General features: G+C 37.4%; 1 protein-coding gene across 3 annotated transcripts in view; it reads left to right on the top strand.

The window, feature by feature from the left end:
• Mkln1 (muskelin 1) overlaps positions 1 to 21443 on the top strand; it is a 148961-nt gene that overhangs the window by 41280 nt on the left and 86238 nt on the right. For all 3 annotated transcript variants that reach the window (XM_032906799.1, XM_032906798.1, XM_032906800.1), the window contains exons 2-4: positions 10546 to 10615; positions 17485 to 17627; positions 18870 to 18958. In XM_032906799.1, the coding sequence (XP_032762690.1) occupies positions 10546 to 10615; positions 17485 to 17627; positions 18870 to 18958 (302 nt within the window). The remainder of the gene's footprint in view (positions 1 to 10545; positions 10616 to 17484; positions 17628 to 18869; positions 18959 to 21443) is intronic.

Genomic DNA, 21443 nt, shown 5'->3' with positions numbered 1-21443 from the left:
TGGTGCGTTAGTAACAACTGATGTCACTTCCACTTCCAGCTTTCTCTGTCACTGTTTGACTCAGAATCTAAACACTCGTATTGTTATGTTCCTTTAACATTCTTTTATCAAGAAGTCTTCCCATTCTCTTGCCATTTTTTTTTTTAATTCATTGGGGTTTGTTGTTGTTTGTTGGTTGGTTTTGTTTTATTCTTTTAAGACAGGCTCTTGTATATCCTAGGGTGTTCTCAATCTGTAACCAGGTATGGCCTAGAACTTCTGACCCTTAGCCTTTTACCTTTATATTGCTAAGAATATAGGTGTTTGCTATCATGCCCAGTTAGTTTATTAGGAGTTAAGAATTGAACTCAGGGCTTTGTGCATGTTACTAGCTAGGCAAGCTACTAACTTGAGCTATATCCTTACCCCTACCAACTGCTGCTTTTAAAGAAACTGTCATTTGCCCTGAAAGGACTTTTATATTTGTATATGTCTAGTTGCTTTTTCATACTAGCATTTAACTACTTTCTCTAGTTTTAAACAGTACTGGGGATTATATTTTGAATCTTTTTTTTAAAAAAAAGATTTATTTAATCTATTTATATGAATACACTGTAGCTGTTTTCAGACACATCAGAAGAAGGCATCAGATCCCATTACAGATGGTCATGAGCCACTGTGTGGTTGCTGGGAATTGGACTCAGGACCTCTGGAAGAGCAGACAATGCTCTTAACCGCTGAGCCATCTCTCCAGCCCTTGAATTTTTTTTTTTTTAAAGACTATTCTCTAGGTAATATAATGTGCTTTGTGTTGTTAATATTTCAGGATGCATAATCTAGTGGTAATTTCTGGTAAGATTTCCCATTGGTTTTTTATTACTGGTATTAGCAGACATTGATAATCATTGTTGTAATAAAAATGTTTAACAAGAGTTATGAAAGTTGGACATACGCAATTATTTTATTTTCACACTTGTTAGTTGCAGCCTCCCACTAACTTTGTCATCAAACCCAAGGCCTCACCACACACACTAGTTGACTTTTATGCATAGAGATTGCTCAGAGGTCCTGAGTTCAATTCCCAGCAACCACATGGTGGCTCACAACCATCTGTAATGGGATCTGATGCCCTCTTCTGGTGTGTCTGAAGACGGCTACAGTATACTCATATAAATAAAAATAAATAAATAAATAAATCTTTAAAAAAAAGAAATTACCCTCTGATAAGAGCTTTTAGTTACTGAAAACAGGTCAATTGGTAAGCAAGATAAGTGTTTAATTCTTTCTTTTTAATGATCAATTGCAGAATAATGAATTAAGTTGGGTATTTCCCTAGATATGTAGTTTGGTTTTTAAAAAAGTCTTTGTTCATTAGGCTGTTTATATATCTACTATATTTTATCTTTCAAATTTTTAATTAACTTATATATATGGGTGATCTGTCTACATGTATGTCTCTTGCACCAGTTGCCTGCCTGGTACTTGATGAGACCAGAAGAGGGTGTTAGATCCCTAGAACTGGAGTTACAGACAGATGTGAGCTACTATGTGGGTGCTGGGAAGCAAACCTGAAGCCTTTGGAAGAACAACTAATGCTCTGAACTATTGAGCCTTCTCTCTAGCCCCTCCGCTATATTTTGAACAACTTTAGTAGTCATTACTTTTGATGCCAGATTGTAAACATTTTGAACAGTTGGAGGCTCCCTAGGCTCGTTCCTATGCTCCTTTGACATGGCCTCATTATTTGAATTTTTTTGACATAGGAAGTATGTCCTTTATATACACATTAGTAAAAGGATGATATTTAGAATATATAACTGGAAGCTAGGAAAAATTGTTGGCACCAGATTGTCATCTTTTTAAACCTCTATAGGAGACATGTCTAGGAAGTAATTTTTAAAGATTAAAATTTTTAAAGATTTTTAAAGAGAAATAATGTGCATTTTAGACTATTTTAATTATAGATTGGATTTGCCAGATTGTATTTTTTCATGTCACGTTTGTTATTTAATTTAACGAAACACTGTAATACTTTAATGTGTATGTGTGCCTGTGTGTTGTTATGTACCAAGTGCATGGGGGTACTCACAGAGGCCAGAAGAGGGACTTGATCTCTTGGAACTGGTGTGGTAACTGGTTGTCAGCTACTGTGCTGATGCTAGGAACTGATCCTGGGCCTCTGAAAGTGTTCTTCCCTCTGGCCCCATTGTTACTGTCAGCGTTGGCAGAATTTCCTGACAGCATTAGTGGAATTACCAGTTTCCCATTTCATTATTTGGGGTACACAAGTGTGTCTTCAAATATAACTTCCAAAGAAAAGCATCAGTATTACTAGGTTAAGTTTAAGAATTCTTTGCATGCCCAAAGATTATTCAACTGAGGGGGAATTTTAAAAATTGCTTTTAATCTTAAAATAAGTGTTTTTTTTTAAAAAAATAGTTTCTTATGGTTATATCACTAACTAGATACCCAATCACATTAATTAGCTTCTGCTTATTGTCTTTTTTTTTTTCATTTGGAGATATTTTTTCAGTCTATTTTCAGTTTTTAGAGATTCTTTTGTTTCTTTATGCCTTGTTTATACTATGTAAAAATATTTCCATTGTTTCAAATTAAGAAAAGTTTTTAGATTTAGTGTGTGTGTGTGTGTGTGTGTGTGTGTGTGTGTGTGTATGTGTGTATGAATGAATGTATGTATGTTTTACCTATCTGTCTGTGTACACATGCTGCTTACCTCTGGAGGTGGGAAGAAAGTCTCTGATCCCTTAGAACTGAAGTTATGAATGGTTGTGAGACACCGTGTGGGGCTTGGGAACCCAACCTGGGTCCTCTCTAAAAGCAACATGTACTTTTATCTTAGGAGCCGTCTGTCCAGCCCCTGTGGTTTCAAATTTTAAGCTGTCCGACTTCGTATCTGTCCCTTTAGCACTTTTTATTCCTTCTAATTTGAGTAGCCATTTTAGTTTTTGGTTCAAGCAAATAAAAGCAATTAGCATGTGTTTCTGTTCATTTACGTCTACTATGGTTTATCTTTATTAATGGAAGGACATCTAGGTTGTTTCAGTTTGGAATTATTAGAAATAAGGCAGTTTTAAACATTTGTATGTTGTTTTTATTTGGGCATAAACTTTTATTTCCCTTGAATCAGTGATTAAAAGTCTAGGCTGTTTGCTTGTTTGTTTGTTTGTTTTCTTGACAGAGCTTTTCCATGTAGCCTTGGATGTGGTGGAACTTGCTCTGTAGACCAGGCTGGCCTCAAGCTTATAGAGATCCACCTGCCTCCCAATGCTGGCACTAATGGCATGGGCCACTATGGCATGTTTAGTTACTGAATCACACAGAAAAAACCTTTGTAAGAAACGTAATATATACCTAAAATGGTACAGGTATTCCAGTTTCTGAGTTCTGTTTATGTGTGTGTGTGTGTGTGTGTGTGTGTGTGTGTGTGTGTGAGAGAGAGAGAGAGAGAGAGAGACATGCAAGGTCTGCTTTCTCTTCTACCTTATGGTTTGGGGATTGAATTCAGGTCATTACACACTGAGCCATGTCAGTCATCAGAGGTTTCTCTGAATTGGTAATAGCCTTGAGCCATCACTGTTTTTAAGTTTAGCTGTTCTGATAGGCAGGTATTGATAAATGTCTGTAGACATTTGAGATGGCTGTGGTGCTGCACATGTTTTCATGTGCTTACTCAATGAGTTGTTAGCCTCGTCCTGCCTGTTTTCTAATCAAATTGTTTGCTTTTTTCTAAAAGCCTAATGGTTATGAATACTTGTGTATTTTAGATGTAATTCCTCTTTCGAACATATAAATAGGTCCTTCCAGGCTGTATATTCTCATTTTATCCTTTTAACAGAGTCCTTACCAGAACAAGATTTTAATCTTTCTGTAGACTGATTTTTTGCTCTTACAGATTAGTGGGGTTTTGTGTAAGAACTTGTCTAGGATTTAGAGAAAGGATAATCGTATATTGTGGGTAGTGATATGAGAAAGGAAAGAAAAAATAACATTGTGTAGCTATTTTAGAAATAGTACAGAGATCCCTCACAGAACCTTAGTTCCCAGCAGCCCTACTCCTGGGTATGTAAAAGTCATTACATCAAAGAGATACCCACATCCCTGCTTATTGGCAGCACTAGTCATAGGAACCATAATTACAGAGTCAGCCAAGATGTCCATCAGCAGATGAATGGATTTAAAAAATTGTGTGGTAACAGAGATGGCTCAGTGGTTAAGAACACTTGCTGCTCTGCATTTGATTGAAGTTTTATTGACAGCATCTGTATAGTGGCTCACGATCATCTAGAACTCCAGTCTCAGGGGTTCTGGTGCCCTCTTCTGGCCTCCAACGCATACACACAAATGATTCACATACACAGGCATACTTGTGTATACACAGATTATTTTTAAAGATGTGTGTGTGTGTGTGTGTGTGTGTGTGTGTGTGTGTGTTTGTGTGTGTGTGTGTTCATGAATATATGTGCGTGGCAAGGAGCAGGGGTTGGGAAGAATACTGTTTAACTATAAAAAGGATGCAATCCTGCCATCGCATGACTGAAACTTGAGGACATTATGTTAAGTAAAATAAATTAGGTATAGAAAGACAAATATTGCAGAATCTGAAGACATTAATCACATAATAGTAGATGTGCAATAGTACTTAGTAGAAACTAGGAGAGAAAGCAGTCATAGATACAGTTGCTATAGTTCTCATATATTAGAAAATTGGGCAGGTTGGGTTTGATCAGTGGTAGAGCATTTGCCTAGCAAGAGCAAGGCCCATGTTCGATCCCCAGCTCCGGAAAAAAGAAAGAAAAAAAAAAAAAAAAAGAAAATTGGGAATCCCAGAGCAATTAATTGTACATATCAAAATAACTATAAAGACTTGAGTTCCCAGGATCATAGGCATGTTGGTATTTGAGGAATAGAAGTTCTAAGTACTCTGGTTTGGTCATTATACAGTGTATTTGCACATAGATTTGATTTATAATGTCACATAAGTGAGTACAAATATTATATGTTAGTTAAAAAAAAATAGAAACCTGGGAGCTGGAAAGATGGCTCAGTAGTTAGAAAGACCATTTGGTAGTCTCAGAGGTCCCGAGTCCATTTCCAGCTTTCATGTTTGTTGATGTACAAATGCCTGAAACTCCAACTCCAGAGAATCTGACATCCTCTTTGGTCTCTGTGGGCACTTAAATGCAGACAAGCAGGCAAGCAGTCACTCACCCAAGTGGGGACACATACACATTCCCCCCTCTCCTCCCCCCCTCCCTCCTTCCTTCCTTCCCTTCCTCTCTCCCTCTCTCCCTCCATCTCTCCCTCCCTCTCTCCCCTCCCTCCTCCTCCCTCCCTCTCCCTCCCCCTCTCTCTCCCTTTCTTTCTCCCTCTCCCTCCTCTCTCTCCCTCCCTCTCTCCCCCTCCCTCCCTCTCCCTCCTCCCTCCCTCTCTCCCCTCCCAACATACTCTCACACACTTTTTAATGAGTCCCCTCCTTCCTTGGAGCTTAGTTTCCATTGTTGCTGAAAAGAAATTGTTGGGGGTGGGTGTGGGTGTGGGTGTTAGGAAATAGTTGGGCATTAAAGCCAGGAATGGAAGCTACTTTGTGCTGGTAGAGATGGAGCCCCCGTTAGGTCCTAGCTGCTGCCAGCCAGGCCATTGCCTCCTTCTCAAGGTTGCCCAGCACCCCTGACTCTGTGCAAGAAGGGACATCTGAACCCCCCAAACCCCAAACTTCCAGGCCTGCTGGTTTGTGTGTTCTGTTCTACATTTGTTTGTTTTGTTTTTCCCTTTTTCTTGCTTATCCTAGCTAGAGGTCTGGAATTTTTGTTTGTTTTGTTTTAAGTACTGAGGCTTCGTCTTCATTCTTTTTCCCTAGTTCTCATTTTTAGTTTGATTTTTACTGAAATTTTGTTTTTACTTTTTATTTTTTGTGATAGTCAAGGTTACATGTCTTTTTTTTTTTTTTTTCCTAGCTTTTTAGGGTGAAAGCTTAGGTGGTTGATTTTAAAATCTTACTAATTTTCTAGTATGTATTTAACACATCTGTTAGTGTTGTTTTCATAGTATTACACCGTTTCAGTAAAATTTCTTTTCTTTAAAATTTTTTTTATCTAGTTCGATTTATTTCTGTGTTTATCCTGAGGCTTCCTTGATTTGTGTATTACTTGGAACTGTGTTGTATCTACTAAGTATTTTAAGATTTTTCTAGCTATCTTCTGTGAATGATTCTAATTTAATCCCGTTGAGGTCTGAGCTGCTCGTGTGTTCCTAACAGGTTTTCCAGTGGTAGTGAGTGTGCCTGTGTGAGTTGAGGAGAATGCACTTTGCTGTAGGTGAAGTGTTCTGTGTACGTCAGTTACATCCAGTTGATTGATAGTGCTTTTTAGTTCAGTGGTGTTCTGAGTGTCTGCCTGCTGAATCTGTCAGTTGCTGAAAGTGGGAGGTTGGGAATCTGCAATTATAATAGTGCTTCTTGCAATTCTGACAATTTTTCCCTCCAGTATTTTGACACTTTTTTTGTTTGGTACTGTCACATTAAGAATTGTTGTGTCTTCTTGAAGAATTGACATATTTCATTAATGCCCCTCTGTCCCTGATGATTTCCCCTTCTTAAGTAAGCCTGATGGATCCGGCCATCCCGCCTTCTATCTAAAACATGCTGCATTTTCATCTGGTTCTTTACATTCCCCCGAGTCCTTCATTTTTATGTGGGCTTCTCATAGGTGATGTATTGGAGCAGTTGTTTTTCTTACCCATTCCAGCATTTTTTTAAGTTGGTTTAGTTCAGCCATTTACATACAAATTGATTATTGATATAATTGGATTGATAGCTACCATATATAAAACTGTTTTCCATTTCATACACTTGTTTCTTGCATCTTTTTTCTATCTCTGATTTGAAGAGAGCCTCCAATGTAACTTTATTTTTTTACATATTTATTATATTTCTCTTAAATTTTTTAGTGCTTGTGTTAATACAAGAGTGTATTTTGTACACTTCTAGAGGGTTAGAGTCCGCAAAGGCTGGAACAGGAAGCTAAAAATTCACACCTTGAACTGCAAGCTTGAAGCAAAGAGAGCAACTAGAAGCAGGCAAGAAGGCCGTATTACCTGAACCTCCCCAGACAGTGCTATCAGCTGAGGCCCCCGTGTTGAAATGCCTGAGACTGCAGAGGCATTTTCTTATTTAAACCATCATGCTGCTTATCCTAAAGATTGCTAAATATGTTTATAATTAATCTAACTCTAACTTTAATATTAAACTACTTATGAGTGGTATAGATAGTGATTTTTAGAATATATTCTGTTCCTCTTTTGTTAGAACTGTAGCAGAGTGCCACAGAGTAGGGGGTTTGTAATAGGGAATGTATTGGATTACAGTTTTCGAAGCTGAGCTATCCAAGATTCAGGAACTAGCGTGTGGAAAAAGGTCTTCTGTGGGAAGTGTCCTGTGGCAGAAGGGTAGGAAAGGGCGTGAGGGTAACAGAGACTCTGCTTTATCCTTCCTGAATGTGCTCAGTGTCAGTATGCAGGATATGTGACAAAATCGAAACAGTCAGGAGTCTGCTTTATGACTACTTATCTCGGGAAGTTCTCGTATTGATTGGGAAAATATTGATTCTTTGTCAGTTTCATACATGTGTACATTGATCTTACACACCCCCAACATGCCATCATGATCCCAACATGTTTCCTTCTCATCTTTATGCCCTCTCCTTTTTTATAAAACAAAGCAACAACAACAAAATCTCACTGAGTCCAGGTAGTGCTACCGACTGGACTGTGGACTGATCTTGTTGTGCAGGTAATCAGATAATCATGATTGCAGTGAGGTCATGAATAGAGCAGCCGTGTCATGCCCAGCATGCTGCATCTCACAGGTTCCACCCCATCCTTCAACTTGTACATTCTTTCTCCCCTTTCCTCACTGTGTTGCGGGAGTGTGGCAGAACAACGGAGAAGTTGTCACATTTGAGTACTTAACAGTCATTTTTTCTCAGTACTTTGACCTAGTTATGACTCTTTTCATTAATTGTTGCTTGCTATCGAATCCGCTTCTCTGGTAGGGGTTGAGAGCAGCACTCATCTGTGGGCATAAGCAAATATCTGGAAGGCATTTTGACATGGGTTGCCCCCACTCTCATGACCTGTGATCTCTAGAACCATGGCTTTTTGACTAGGTTTACAGTGCCAGGCACGAATTCCCTTCTGAGGAGCAGGGCTTAGAGCCAACCAGAAAGTGGTTGATTATCCTGTAATCTGTAATCTTCACGCCATTACTGTACTGGTGGGTACTTCTTACCTGGTAAATTAGTATTGTAATGACCAGGATTCATTGCTGGGTCATACCTTTGATGACTCAACTCTCTGACCTGTCTGCGTAGCACCTTCCAGCGTTATGAAGATTAACTGTGAAGAAGTCTCGAGGTCAGCTCCAGGTTGATTTCTGTATGTCCAACAATCAAATGTGTGCTGAGGGGCAGTAGAGTATTTAAGATCTAGTTTTTGTGGTCATGAAGAGCAGTGGGACTATTGTTTTCGGGAGTGAGGGGTGGGGGAGTAATGGAACTTTTTTGATGAATAACTTACAAGGAAGCATCTCACTCCTGGTACTAAGTTTCATTTAATAACCCATGTCTTCTGAGAAAATTATTGCTCACCCACACAGGAAACTGTGTTCAAATTCAAATACTTTTACTTTCTTTTTAATAGCTTACAAAGTAGTGGAGGATCTTTAATACATTCTTAGTTTTGACTACCCCTGTCTCTTCCTCCACTCACTCACTATGACCTGCCCCACTTAAACCTTTAACCCTGAGTACTCCCTCTCTGTTTGCCTGTAGAGTTTTGATGAGAAGTTTAATGTAATTCTTATCTTTGTTTCTCTGTAGTGGACTTTTTCCTACTCTTTGTGACTTTTTTTCATGACTTTCTCCGTGGTTTTGGTTTTCTACCGTTTGAATATGCTATGCCTGTGTGCTAGTTTTTATCAGCTTGACACAAACCTAGATTTTCCTAAGAAGAGGGAACCCTAATTAAGGGGTTTCCCCTATCAGAGTGGCCTGTGGACATGGCTGTGGGGCATTCTCTTGGTTAATGATTGATTGCTACCATAGGCAAGTGGTCCTGGGTTGTATGAAAAGCAAATAAACTTGAGCAAGCTGTAGAGAACAAGCCAGTATGCTGAGTTCCTCTGTGCTGCTTGCCTCTGCCCCTGCTTCAGTTCTTAGTCTGATTTTTCTTAAACACAGCCGTCTACCCCCTACCTCCCCTGTTTGGTTTTGGTATAGCTTTTATCACAACAATAGAGAAACTTAACCAATATAGTCTAGATGTAGATTTTCTTCCCTGTTTTCTTTCTATTATTTTTTTGTTGTTGTATTTGTTTCTTGGTTTTGTCTTGTCTTCCTGGATAGATTGTTTGATATCTGTCTGTTATTGGCTTCTAAAATTTCTCCGTCCCTGTATTTCCTTAAGTATTTCTGTTCCTGTTTTTTTATTGCAGCTATGCATATGTCATAGCTCTTTGATTTCTTGCTGCCCTTAGACACCCCCAATCTCCCCTCACTCCCTTTTCAGCTTAGAAGTTTCTGTTAGAATATTTCCAAGCACAGCTTCTTTCTTTAATGTTACTACCTATCCTATGTACTACCTACTTATTTCCTTAGAACCCTTAAAGTGATACTCATAGTTATTGAAAAACATTTCTTATCTGGCAATTCTAAAACCTGTATTACCTCTGAATCTGGTTCTAATATGTTATCTATTCAAAGTTAAAAAGAAAAAGATCTTTGAGGAACCTTTCCCTCTCCGCTCCCAGTCTTTCCTTCTCCCCTCTCATGTCCTCTCCTCCCAGTTCCCGTGCAGCCTCTTATGCATTGGGATTACAGGTGTTTGCTTGATACTGTGTTCAGTTCTAGCATGCTTTCTTATTGTGAATTCATTGGTAAGTGTCCATCCAGTTCCTTTTCTATGACATGTCATCACAAGGAGGTAACCTATAACCTCTGTACAACATTGTCTTCCTGAGGTGGTGAGCCTCCAGGCAGGGTGCTAGGAATTCAACACTGGTTCTCTGCAAAAACAAGGTCTTTTAACCACCGAGCCACCTCTGCAGCAGCCCTGTTTGTTTTTCAGTTGATAGCATTTGGAAGAATACTAGTCATATTATTATTATTATTTTTTTAAGTTTCACAGTTAGGGTTTGTGTGTGTGTGTGTGTGTGTTTTTTTTTTTGACTCTGGGTATTATTTTAGGCTTCCTGTTAGAACCTCATTCTACAGCCTTTGTTTCTATTCTTTTCCAGCTTCTCTCATACCTCTAGATTGGCTCCTTCTTGGCCCAGCATTCTTTCTAATGCTTTTTAAAATTTATATTAATTAGAGGCTTCCTGTGCTTCTTTTTACTGTTTATATACTATTCTCTTTCAAACTGCAAACATTGTATAACTTTGTGGTAGTTCCAATAGTTTTATGATGGTGAATTATTTCCTCTTTTTGACCATTGATTTACTATTTTAACTAATCACTTCAGTTTTCTTTCTTTCTATTCTTTTAATTCTAGGAACATTTTAGTGGATAAACCAAATGATCAGTCTTCCAGATGGTCTTCAGAGAGCAACTATCCCCCCCAGGTAAGATCACATGTAGCAATCTACATTAGACCGTTAGAAGGTGGCATAGATGGGCACTTGCTCAATTGCTGTCTGTTTTCTAGGATCCGTTGAGAGTTGATTTTTGTCTTTGGGATTGTGAGCAACATTTTCTTTTTGGTCTGTTAAATTTTTATTTTATGGGTAAAAACAATATAGGATCTGATGAGACACTTTTACTTCCTATTGAAATTTTAAATTCTGATTTATATTTTTAATGTATCAATAAGGATGCAAAATTAAGTTGTTTTGTTTTGTTCTTAAAAAAAAAAAACCAACTTATGAAGAAAATGTTAGGTAAGGACTATAGAGCTGCTCTGTGTAAGCCAGGTTATGTTCTCATTCTGTTACACTCACATCATTCTGTAAATGTTAGTAAGTTGAATTTTGACTGAGTGGCCTTTTGAGAAAAGTCAACATGGTTTGTTACACTATTATTTATTTTTTAAAAATTATCTTTACTTATGTGTGTATGTGTTGAGTGTGGATGAGTGTGTGCAGGGGATATGCAAGGATGAATTATGAGAGTCCGTCCTTCCATCATATGAGTTTTGCAAGCACCATCACCCACTAAGCCATTGTGCTGGCTAGGAATGCTGTGTTCAGATGGCATGCATAGACGGTGCTATGGCCAGGAGCTGTAGACTCCGTTTTCCTGCTAGGTACTGCTCTTATTTACAGAGATGACTCTTTCATTATGCATGCTTACGGTGTAATAGACGCATTTATAGTGAGTGTCTGTCTCTTCGAAGGTGTCATAAAGTAGATGGGTAAACAATGTAGTAGAGTTCATGGGAACCTTGTTTCTACACTTACTTTTCTTTTTCTTTATTTGTTATAATAGCTATTTGGGTCACTTGATAGTTATATACTTTATCTCAAAATGTTATGTATTACCCAAACATGGTGCCACTATATTGTCAGAGCGAAGATTGTATTTTTATTTACTTTGACATTATTACTGAAATTATAATGTTTTACTGTGAATTTTCCATTTTTAACTATTTTAAAGGTAATATCATTTAATGTTTTTATATATTTCTTTCTCATTCGTTAAAAAAAGTATTTAGTAAGTACTCAAAAGGCACCAAATCAAATATTGGGAATAGAGCTGTGAAATGTTTTCTCTGTTCCTGATGAATCAAGCAGAATCCTGAATCAGCATTCCATCTATTTTTTTTAAAGATTTATTTATTTATTTTATGTATTATGTACACTGTAACTGTCTTCAGGCACACCAGAAAAGCACATCAGACCTCATAACAGAGGGTTGTGAGCCAGCATATGGCTGCTGGGAATTGAACTCAGGACCTTTGGAAGAGCAGGCAGTGCTTTTAACCACTGAGCCATCTCTCCAGCCTAGCATTCCATCTATTGCATCATTGGATAAAAGAAACCTAAAGTTTTGTAATTAAGTAAACTTAGTTTAATTTTGAAGTAGATAACATGTAATCAATGTGTCTTAGTTGTAATTGTGACCCAGATCTGAGATTCTTTGTGGACAGTTTCAAGGGGCATGAGCAGTTTGGAAAGAATAGGCACAGTTTTGGTGTATAGATAAATAACAAGAAGTTTTATATTATTAGTGGTTGTTGGTTGTACAACTTGTTTCTGACTCCTGGTTTGAAGACTGTGCAAAGGACTTGATTTAAAGCCGTGTGTGTGTATTTAAGGCTTATGAAAGCTAGGACCTTTAAACAGCAGTGACAGCCAACTATTGAATTCCTGAGATATACATATATACATATATACATATATACATATATACATATGTACATATATACATATACACATACACATATACATACACACACACACACATATATATATATATACATATATATATATATATATATATATATGAACTTGATTCAAAGTAGTTATCTTCAGATTAATCTTAGAACCACACCTGTGAGGTCCGAGACTGTACGATACCTTTTAGAGCTGGGATTACTTGAGCATCTTCACCCATAAATCGGCAACACTGATCTCCATGACTGAACTTTACACACGCCTAGCTGAACCAAGACCAGCTAAGGCAAGGAAACACTGAACACCAACCCAATTATTCATGCAGTACAGGAATGCCAGAAACTCGTTTCAGTCCTTGGGCACCCACTTGCAGAGGCGAGGCTTTGGAATGTCATGCCAAAACCAGGACTAGAGCCTGATCTGGATCCAGAGCCAGAGTCAAGCAAGATTAGTCCTTAGATACAGAGGGTAGGAAGAAGTGGGAAAGAAGCCTTCTGGGAAGTAGGAAGGGAGTGTGAGAGTTGACAAATGGAACTTAACAGTCAGATGTCTATTGTTGTAACTAATAGTTTACTCTCAGAAGAGGACTAAGAATAGAATTTGATTCCCTGAACAATATTTTAACAGTGGAAAAATGACACCTCAACCATTCTGCTACTTAGTCCTTCCAAGAAACTACAGATAGTGCCATTGGAAAAAAAAAAGGTGACCCTAAAACAGCAGTGACAACTAATTATTGAATTCCTGATGCATAAGTCCCAATGCAAAAACAGTAGGTAACATGAAAAACCAATTACCCTCCCCCTACAATTCCAGCACATGACCACCACTAAGAAAGAGGCAGCCTACTCTGAAGAAACAAAGGATATTTCATACACTACTACAGCCTGGCAATTTCAAGGTTGTGTCAAGAAGTAAACCAAATCATCTGGATTCTCACTTATAGACCAAATGGACTTAACAAATAACTACAAAACATTCTCTTCTAAAACTGCAGAATGCACTGGAACTTTGTCTAAAATTTTATTTTAAGACATAAAAGAAATCTTAACAATTATAGGAAAATAGAAATAATTTCTTGTATTCTGTTTGATTACAAGGAAAGAAAAAACTACAAACCAACAGTAAGAATGACTATAGAACATATATAAATTCACGGAGGTTTAACAGCACACTATCAAAATTAAATAAAAACACTTTAAAATCAAGTGAAAATGAAACACAATATACCAAAGCCTGTGGGATAGAGTGAAAGTAATCCTGAGAGAGACAGTTGGAATTAGTGCCTACATGAGAGATCAGAGCTCATAACTTAATACTGCATCTCAGGGCCATAGAAAAGTAAGAACAAACTTGGCATCGTGGGGCATGCCTTTAATTTTCACACACAAGAGGCAGAGGCAGGAGGATCTCTCCATTCAAGACGGTTAGCTGTAGCTCTGAGGGGTCAGGGACAAGACAACTGTTAGGGTTTGTTGGCTGCCAGCCTGGTTGGAAAAACAAACAAACAAACAAACAAACAAACAAGAATGAAAAGAAAAAAGAACTTCAAGTTCAGGGAGTTGTATTATTTAAATAAATCCTGTCTGTGAGAGATTTATTACTGGCTCCAAGTATGAAAAACACATACACAGCCTTTATATTTTGATATGCCTTAAACAGTGCAATAGCCGGGCCACTTCCTAACCTCCGTGTGGTCAATCCACCTCCCACCAATAATCCTGACTTATCAATTACCAAATTCTATATCCTACCGTGGCTGCTCTGTACCCATTGGGCAGCCCTCTGGGCCACGCTCTTCTGGCTCCTTCACATGGCTGATATGTCTCCTGTCCTCCACTCTTCTCAGTATGCTGTCTCCTCTCTTCCACCTCTCTTGGCAAGGCAGACCTTCCTCCTTCCTCCTCCTCCTCCTCCTCCTCCTCTCCCCTCCTCCTCCTCTTCCTCCTCCCCCTCCTCCCCCTCCCCCTCCCCCCCCTCCTCCCCCTCCTCCTCCTCCTCTTCTTCCTCCTCCTCCCCTCCTCCTCCTCCTCCCCTCCTTTCAGTCTCAAATCCTGCCTCTGTCTGCCCTGCCCAGCCATTGGCTGACTGCATCTTTATTTACCAGTCAGAACCAACTGGGGGCAAGGACTATCAGTGTCTTTCTCATGCAAACAATTTTGGGGACCCAAATGAGTATCAGAATATAAGCAGCATTAGGCCCACTATGGGGAGTGAGTTGGCCTCAAAGGAATAACGTGAAAATAATGGAGGTCATTCAACACCTTCTTTTAGCCTCTATACACTATTTCCTCATACACACAAATAAATACATAAATAATAAGTTCAGGGAGAAATTAATGAGAAACAAAAAGTAGTACCAAAAAATTATTAAAACAAAGAGCTGTTTTTTTGAAAAGATAAACAAGATCTATAAACTTAGACAAAATGACCGAAAGAGATATCTCAAATTTATAAAATTAGAAATGGAAATACTTTAAAAATATCTGCTCACTGAGTGTGATGACACATGCCTTTAACCAAGGACTCCTGAGGTAGGCAGAGACTGGCAGATCCTAGGCCAGCCAGATTTACATAGCAAGTGCCACACCAATCAGGGCTACTTAGTGAGACCCTGTCTCAAAACCCAACATAGGTATGTACATACTTGTGCTCTATTACGTTGGGAAATCTGAAAGGAATGATGTGTTTCTAGGTTCATATAACCTACCAAAATTAGACTATGGTGAAATAATTTAAACACTTCTGTAACAAGCCAAGAGATTGAATAAATAATAATAAAAAATCTAACTAGAGGGGCTGGAGAGATGGCTCAGCGGTTAAGAGCACTGACTGCTCTTCTCGAGGTTCTGAATTCAAATCCCAGCAACCACATGGTGGTTTACAACCATCTGTAATGGGATCTGATGCCCTCTTCTGGTGTGTCTGAAGACAGTTATAGTGTACTTATATATTAATTAATTAAATAAATGAATAAATAAATAAATATCTAACTAGAAAAATATAGTTCCAGTTGGATTCACTGGTGAGTTTTACCACACCTCCAAAGAACTAAAAGTAATTCTTCTGAAATTCTTTCATAAAATAGGAAATGAAGAAACATTACCAAACACTTAATTATAAAGGCAGTATTATTTGTATCAAAATTCTGTAAGCACACAATTAGATTAATCTATTGCCATAAAATTTCTCAGCAGAGTTCTTACAAACTGAATATAGGAGCACATAAAAAGGATCACTACTTTGATCAAGTCAGCTTTAGTCCACAGATATTGGAGGGGCTCAACATTCAGGAATCAGGGAATGTAATATGTCATAGGAATGGACTCAGTGACCATAATTGCACGATCGTCTCAATGGTTGCTAAAAACATTTTTGATATCATACAACTTGTTATCATGATTAAAAAAAAAAAACCTGAAGTGGGAGCTGAAGATATGGTTCAACAGTTCAGACTGTTAGCTGCACTTCTGGAAGATATGGGTTCAATTCCCAGCACCCACATGGCAATTTAAAACCTTCTATAACTCTGGAGGGTCCATCACCCTCTTCTGGCCTTCACTGGCACCAACAATACTTTTATGCATGCAGGCAAAACACCTGAGGAGCTGAGTGGAAGGAACATATCTCCATGTTATAAAGGCTATATATAACCAATCTATAGCCGACATACTAGATGGGGCAGCGCTCAAAGCATTTCCACTAAAGTCAAAGAAGATAAGGGTGTTCATTTTCATCAGTTATTCTGTACAGTTCTGGGATTCTTAGCTAGAGGGTCAAGACTAGAGAACAAAAGGCATAAAAGTAGGACAGATCTGCAGATGATTATAAGATTCTACAGACTGTATCAGAAAACTCTTAGAGCTGACAGACACTTTGAGTAAAGTGGCAGGCTACAAAATCAGTAGCAGTCTTGTACACCAGCAGCATGTTGAGAAAGAAGTTAAGAGAACAGTCCTATCACAGTTCACACCCATATCCTGAACTAAATCTAACGAGGGATGGGAAAGACATTGAAAACATTAAAGCAGTCAAAAGAGAAATTCAAAAAGGCACTAGAAGATAAGATCACTGTGTTCATGGATTGGAGGACATGGCTATAACAATAGTAGTCTACAGGATTGAACGGAATCCCAATAAAAAAGCCAATACCATCTTTAACAAAAATAGAAAAAGCAATCTTAAAATTTATTTGGGAAAACAAAAGAATTCCAATATCCAATATTATCGATCCTGTGTTGTCTGTCCACTCCTCTCCACACACCCCACTCCCAGAAAGAAAGAAAGCAACTGAGCAAGGAGAGGTGTTATTATGGAGCCAAAGTTTAGCGTGATACTGCACAATCAGAAATGCAGATCAGTGCAGCAGAGTAGAATATCCAGATACAAGTCCATGCTGCTACAGCCACCCAGTTTTTCACAGAGATGCTAAAAATACTCAATAGAGTAGAGATAGACCCTTTAACATGATATCTGGAAAAACTGGGTATCTGCATGTGAAACTTTATGGTGTGCTTTTCTGATATTATACCTGAGAATCTGTAGTCAAATCTAATACCATAAAAATTTACTCATGTGCTTTTTGTGTAGTGCTTCCAAGTTTTAATCTAAATTATATCTAAATATTTTAGTCTAAAATGAATTTTGATCAGTTTTGATTAATTGTAAGTGTCGTGTGTATGTATAATTATGCAATGAGATTTTTTTGATCTGCCAACTTCATTCTGTGGGAATAGGTAGTTGCTATTTTTGAATTTTAATCTTGCTCTATCTGGTTAGTCCTGGTCTGGTGTGTCTTTATTTCATTCAGTATCATTCACTGAAATGATCACTATGCTTCTTTCAGTCTGTTTTCAGCATTTAGGAGAATATAGTTGGCAGCCTCTGTTGAGTGAAGAATAGTAACAGTCATTATTAGGGTGTTGTATATTATTCTCTTAGCTTTAAAACAAAATAAAACGAAAACTTTTGAAGCCTGCCATCCTAAGTTGGAACTTTCTTACTATTCTGTTAGCTGTCAGAAGTTCTAATGTCTAAAGTTGTTACATGTGTTAAGCAGAGAGTATAGTTTGTTTCTTCTTTTTTCCTTTTTCCCTTAGTACTTGATTCTGAAGCTTGAAAGGCCTGCTATAGTTCAGAATATTACATTTGGAAAATATGAGAAAACTCATGTCTGCAATTTGAAGAAATTCAAAGTTTTTGGTGGAATGAATGAAGAAAATATGACAGAGCTGTTGTCCAGGTGGGTTTGGATGTAGGGTAGAATGGACTGTCTTTGAAACATACTGCAGACCTTGTCTACTTTCTTCATAAGGACTCTCTCTGTGCCCCTTTCTGGTTTTATCCCTAGAACCTTTGTTAATACTGCGGCTTAAGTTAATAGGTTTTTGTTTTTGTTTTTGTTTTTTTAAGTACCAGATAGATACTGGTTAAAATTGTTAAATAATGGAGAATCAAATATTTGTTTCTTTTTTCCCCACTCATAATTTTGATCTGTCAATAACTTTAGAAATATTTTCTACTTTATGATAATCTCTGATTCTGCCAAAGGCCTGCGTTCAGTTCCCATCACTTCCAAAACAAACTACCCATTTGTGGGTAGTAGGACAAAAGCCATGGCTATTAGAAAATATAAATCTAACTCAAAGCATGAATTGCCTATTCCAGAAATAATACTATAAGATTTTGCAGTTAGAAATGAAAAAAGGGGAAGGTTCGGTAATTGAAAACAAAAAATGACAGCATGTCTTACCATCTGGAAAGAGCACTATAACCAGGAGTTCTAGAACATTAAATCCCAAGCATGAGGAAAGGTCATACAGTCAGCAGAAACAAAGCCATGGCGATTTGGAATGTATTTGTGACATAGTTACCCCATTAAGAAAATACTTTATTCTCTGATTTAAGTCATGTGAGTATTTTAGGGTGTCAGGTGGTCTGATGGTAAGGGATTTTCCTTTAAACATTTGCATCAATCTTGGTTAAACAAGAGATGATATGGGTTCGTTTTTATTTAGGTTAAAGGAGATATTAAATCAGAACAAGATTGCTTTTTGAAATTTGTGGATGATAAAAAGATAACTAAGAAATATAATTACTTGACAAATTCTAATATTTGGCCTTTTGCAGTTGTTAGATATGACTGACTTGTTTTTAATTCTTTTCCTACTACTTGAAATTTTTTAAGATTAAATTATACATTAAAGGTAGCCATACATTTCCATACAGCTCGCCACATTCTCTGGTTCGTGTGGAACATTCCTCATTTGCTTTTGTGTAGTTGTAAGACATACAGTATTGCAGTTGACTTGGATGTTCACATTTTGACCAGTTTCCATTTTCAGCCACTTGTTTATATTGTCTTGAGTATACAATGTAAGCTTTGGTGTAAGTTAGCCTCTGAGTATAGGATTAGAGTGGTTTACTGTGTTTACTAAATTATGAAATCATGTTTGATAACATGCAGTATTCTCCCCCCCAACAGCGGCTTGAAGAATGATTATAACAAAGAGACATTTACCTTGAAACATAAAATTGATGAACAGATGTTCCCTTGTCGATTCATTAAAATTGGTAAGGTTTTAGTGTTTTTGAATTAAAACCATTTTTTAATGCCTTTGGTTCATAGACTCTAGTGTATGGATGAGGTTTTATAGGTTTCTATGTTTTAGTTTTTAAATTAGTTTGTGGTTATTTTGTGCACTGGTTTTGACTGCTTTGTGCCCCTAAGGCAGAGATAAATAGTTGGAAGAGATCACATAGCCCATCAAGCTGAAGAGATTCTGTTGGCCCTTTACAGACTGTTTACCTACAATTATTTTATGAATCCATTTTTAAGTGACAGTTAACTTCATGAGGATATTTTCCAAATGTTTTCGTACTTGGAAGGGTTCTTACAGGGTTTTGTGAGGGTGTAGTTACCTAATTACCTTAATTATCTATGGAGGCTTGTCATTAATTCTAGAGCTGTCATCTGAAACCAAACCCTGATGAGGTTTTGAGGAACTGGAATGTGATTATTTGCTTTGTTCTTGTTTCACCTTTTACACGAAATGTTAACTAAACTGACTTAGTCAATCTCATAGTTCAGATTTACAAACCACAGTTCAGAAACACTGTCTTAACACATATATTTACCATCAAGGATTTTAGCTTATGATGGTGCTTGTAATACGTGCTTCTTGGGTTCTTTGTGTTCCTTTAGATTTAGTGTTACGAGGGCAGGGACATTGAGGACTGAGCCTTCGGATTTCCATTTCTGCTTCACCTTTAGAAGTATTTTATTAAAATTAGAATCAAAGAAGTCAAATTTATTAGTGAAGAACAATAATTAATGCCAGAGTCCCACACATTTGTATTTGAATTTATTTTTGTAATAATAGTGTTCAAGAATAGAGGCTTAAAGGAATAGTTGAAACTCAAGACTATGGTATGAATTATTGTATTTATTCAGGTTCCAGAAAAGCATTGATTTATTAAAGCCCTTTAAAGACTTGTGTTATAGTCTAATTTCTTCCATGTACCTAGTAGTTGAAAAGAAATATTGGATAGGCAGTCAAGTCTTTTAAAATTTCAGTTAGACAGCTATGTCATCTTCAAGTGATCTGTTTCTTATTGTAACTTTCTTTTTTTTTTTTTAATAGTTTTTTAATGACTTTATCCATATGCTTTACCTGCATGTATGTGTGTGCAGGTACTATGTACCTATGTATTTATGGTGCCTAATGCATGAGGAGGTCAGAAGAGGGCATCAGATCCCCTGGATTTGGAATTATGTGTGGTTGTGAGCTGCTATGTGAGTCCTGGGAACTGAACCTGGGTCCCCCGGAAAGAGCTGCAAGTACTCTTAACTGCTGAGCCATCGCTTTATCTCCCCCACCTCCGTTGTTCTCATTACGACATCTAGTGTGCCCCACACATATACAGCAGATGTGCAGCTTGACTTTCATGTGGGTCCTGAACAATTAGAACTGGGGCTATTCCAAAAGATGTTTCCTGTATGTGGGATATGTTCCTCTATCTGGGTTGCCTTGTCTGGCCTTAGTGGAAGAGAAAGTGCCTAGCCTGGCAGAGACTTGAAGTACCAGGTGAGGGATGGATACCAAGGGGGCCTCCACCGGCTCAGAGAAGGCATGGGAGATGGGGGAAGTATTGTGGGAGGGTTGAGTGGGAGGGGGGCAGTGAGTGGGATATAAAGTGAGTAAGAAATAAAAATAACTAATAAAAAAAAGACATCTAGTGTAGTATTGAATTAGTAGAGAAATTGGCTTCTTTGTCTTGTTCTGACTTGATTAAGAGTACTTAATATTTCCCCAGGTTTATGTTTAAGGATTAAGATGAATTTTTAAAGTAATTGAACACATTTTTTTCCTTTTAGCTTTTGTTAAGGTGGTAAATTTCTTCACTGTATCTCTTTGGATTGAATCATCTTGTCATTGAATCATCCTTGAATGAAGTCTGGTTTCTTACAAAGAATACTGGAGATATTTTTGTTGTTGTTACATCTTTCCTACTATTTGGATGTGTCTTCAGAGATGAGATTGCCTTTAAAGATTTGTCCCTTTAACTTTGTTTTCAGGGTTCTATATTGATATATTGATACATATTTGAAATTTACTTTCTATAGTTGGATATATGTTAATAAAAATATCTGCTCTATATAGTGCCAGTATATATCATCTCTTATATTGTCTATTTATGGTTTTATTTATTTAGGAATAGATGTATCATGACTTATGTTACAGTTTTTATTAACTAAGAAAATATGATGGCATCAGTCAGATTTGCTTTTTAATATCACAAACCATATTTTAAAAATTAAACACTTGTTTTTAAAATGCATTTGCTAAAATCAGTAATATGTTTGTGTTGTTTGTCCTTTTGAGACAAGAGTTTCACTTTATAGTCCAGACACTCTTGTTCTTTCTACCATAGTCTCCTGAGGGCTCAAAATCTAGGTGTGTGGTATGTGCATAGTAATTTTGATGAATAAATTCATATAGACTTAAACATTAGTGACTTTGCTTTGTTAAACTTTATTTGAATCATATTAATTTTT

Source organism: Rattus rattus, chromosome 6, assembly GCF_011064425.1.
Source record: "Rattus rattus isolate New Zealand chromosome 6, Rrattus_CSIRO_v1, whole genome shotgun sequence".
Taxonomy (NCBI): Eukaryota; Metazoa; Chordata; class Mammalia; order Rodentia; family Muridae; genus Rattus; species Rattus rattus.
Note: the sequence above shows the minus strand (reverse complement) of the source record. Positions and strands in the feature narration are given on the sequence as shown.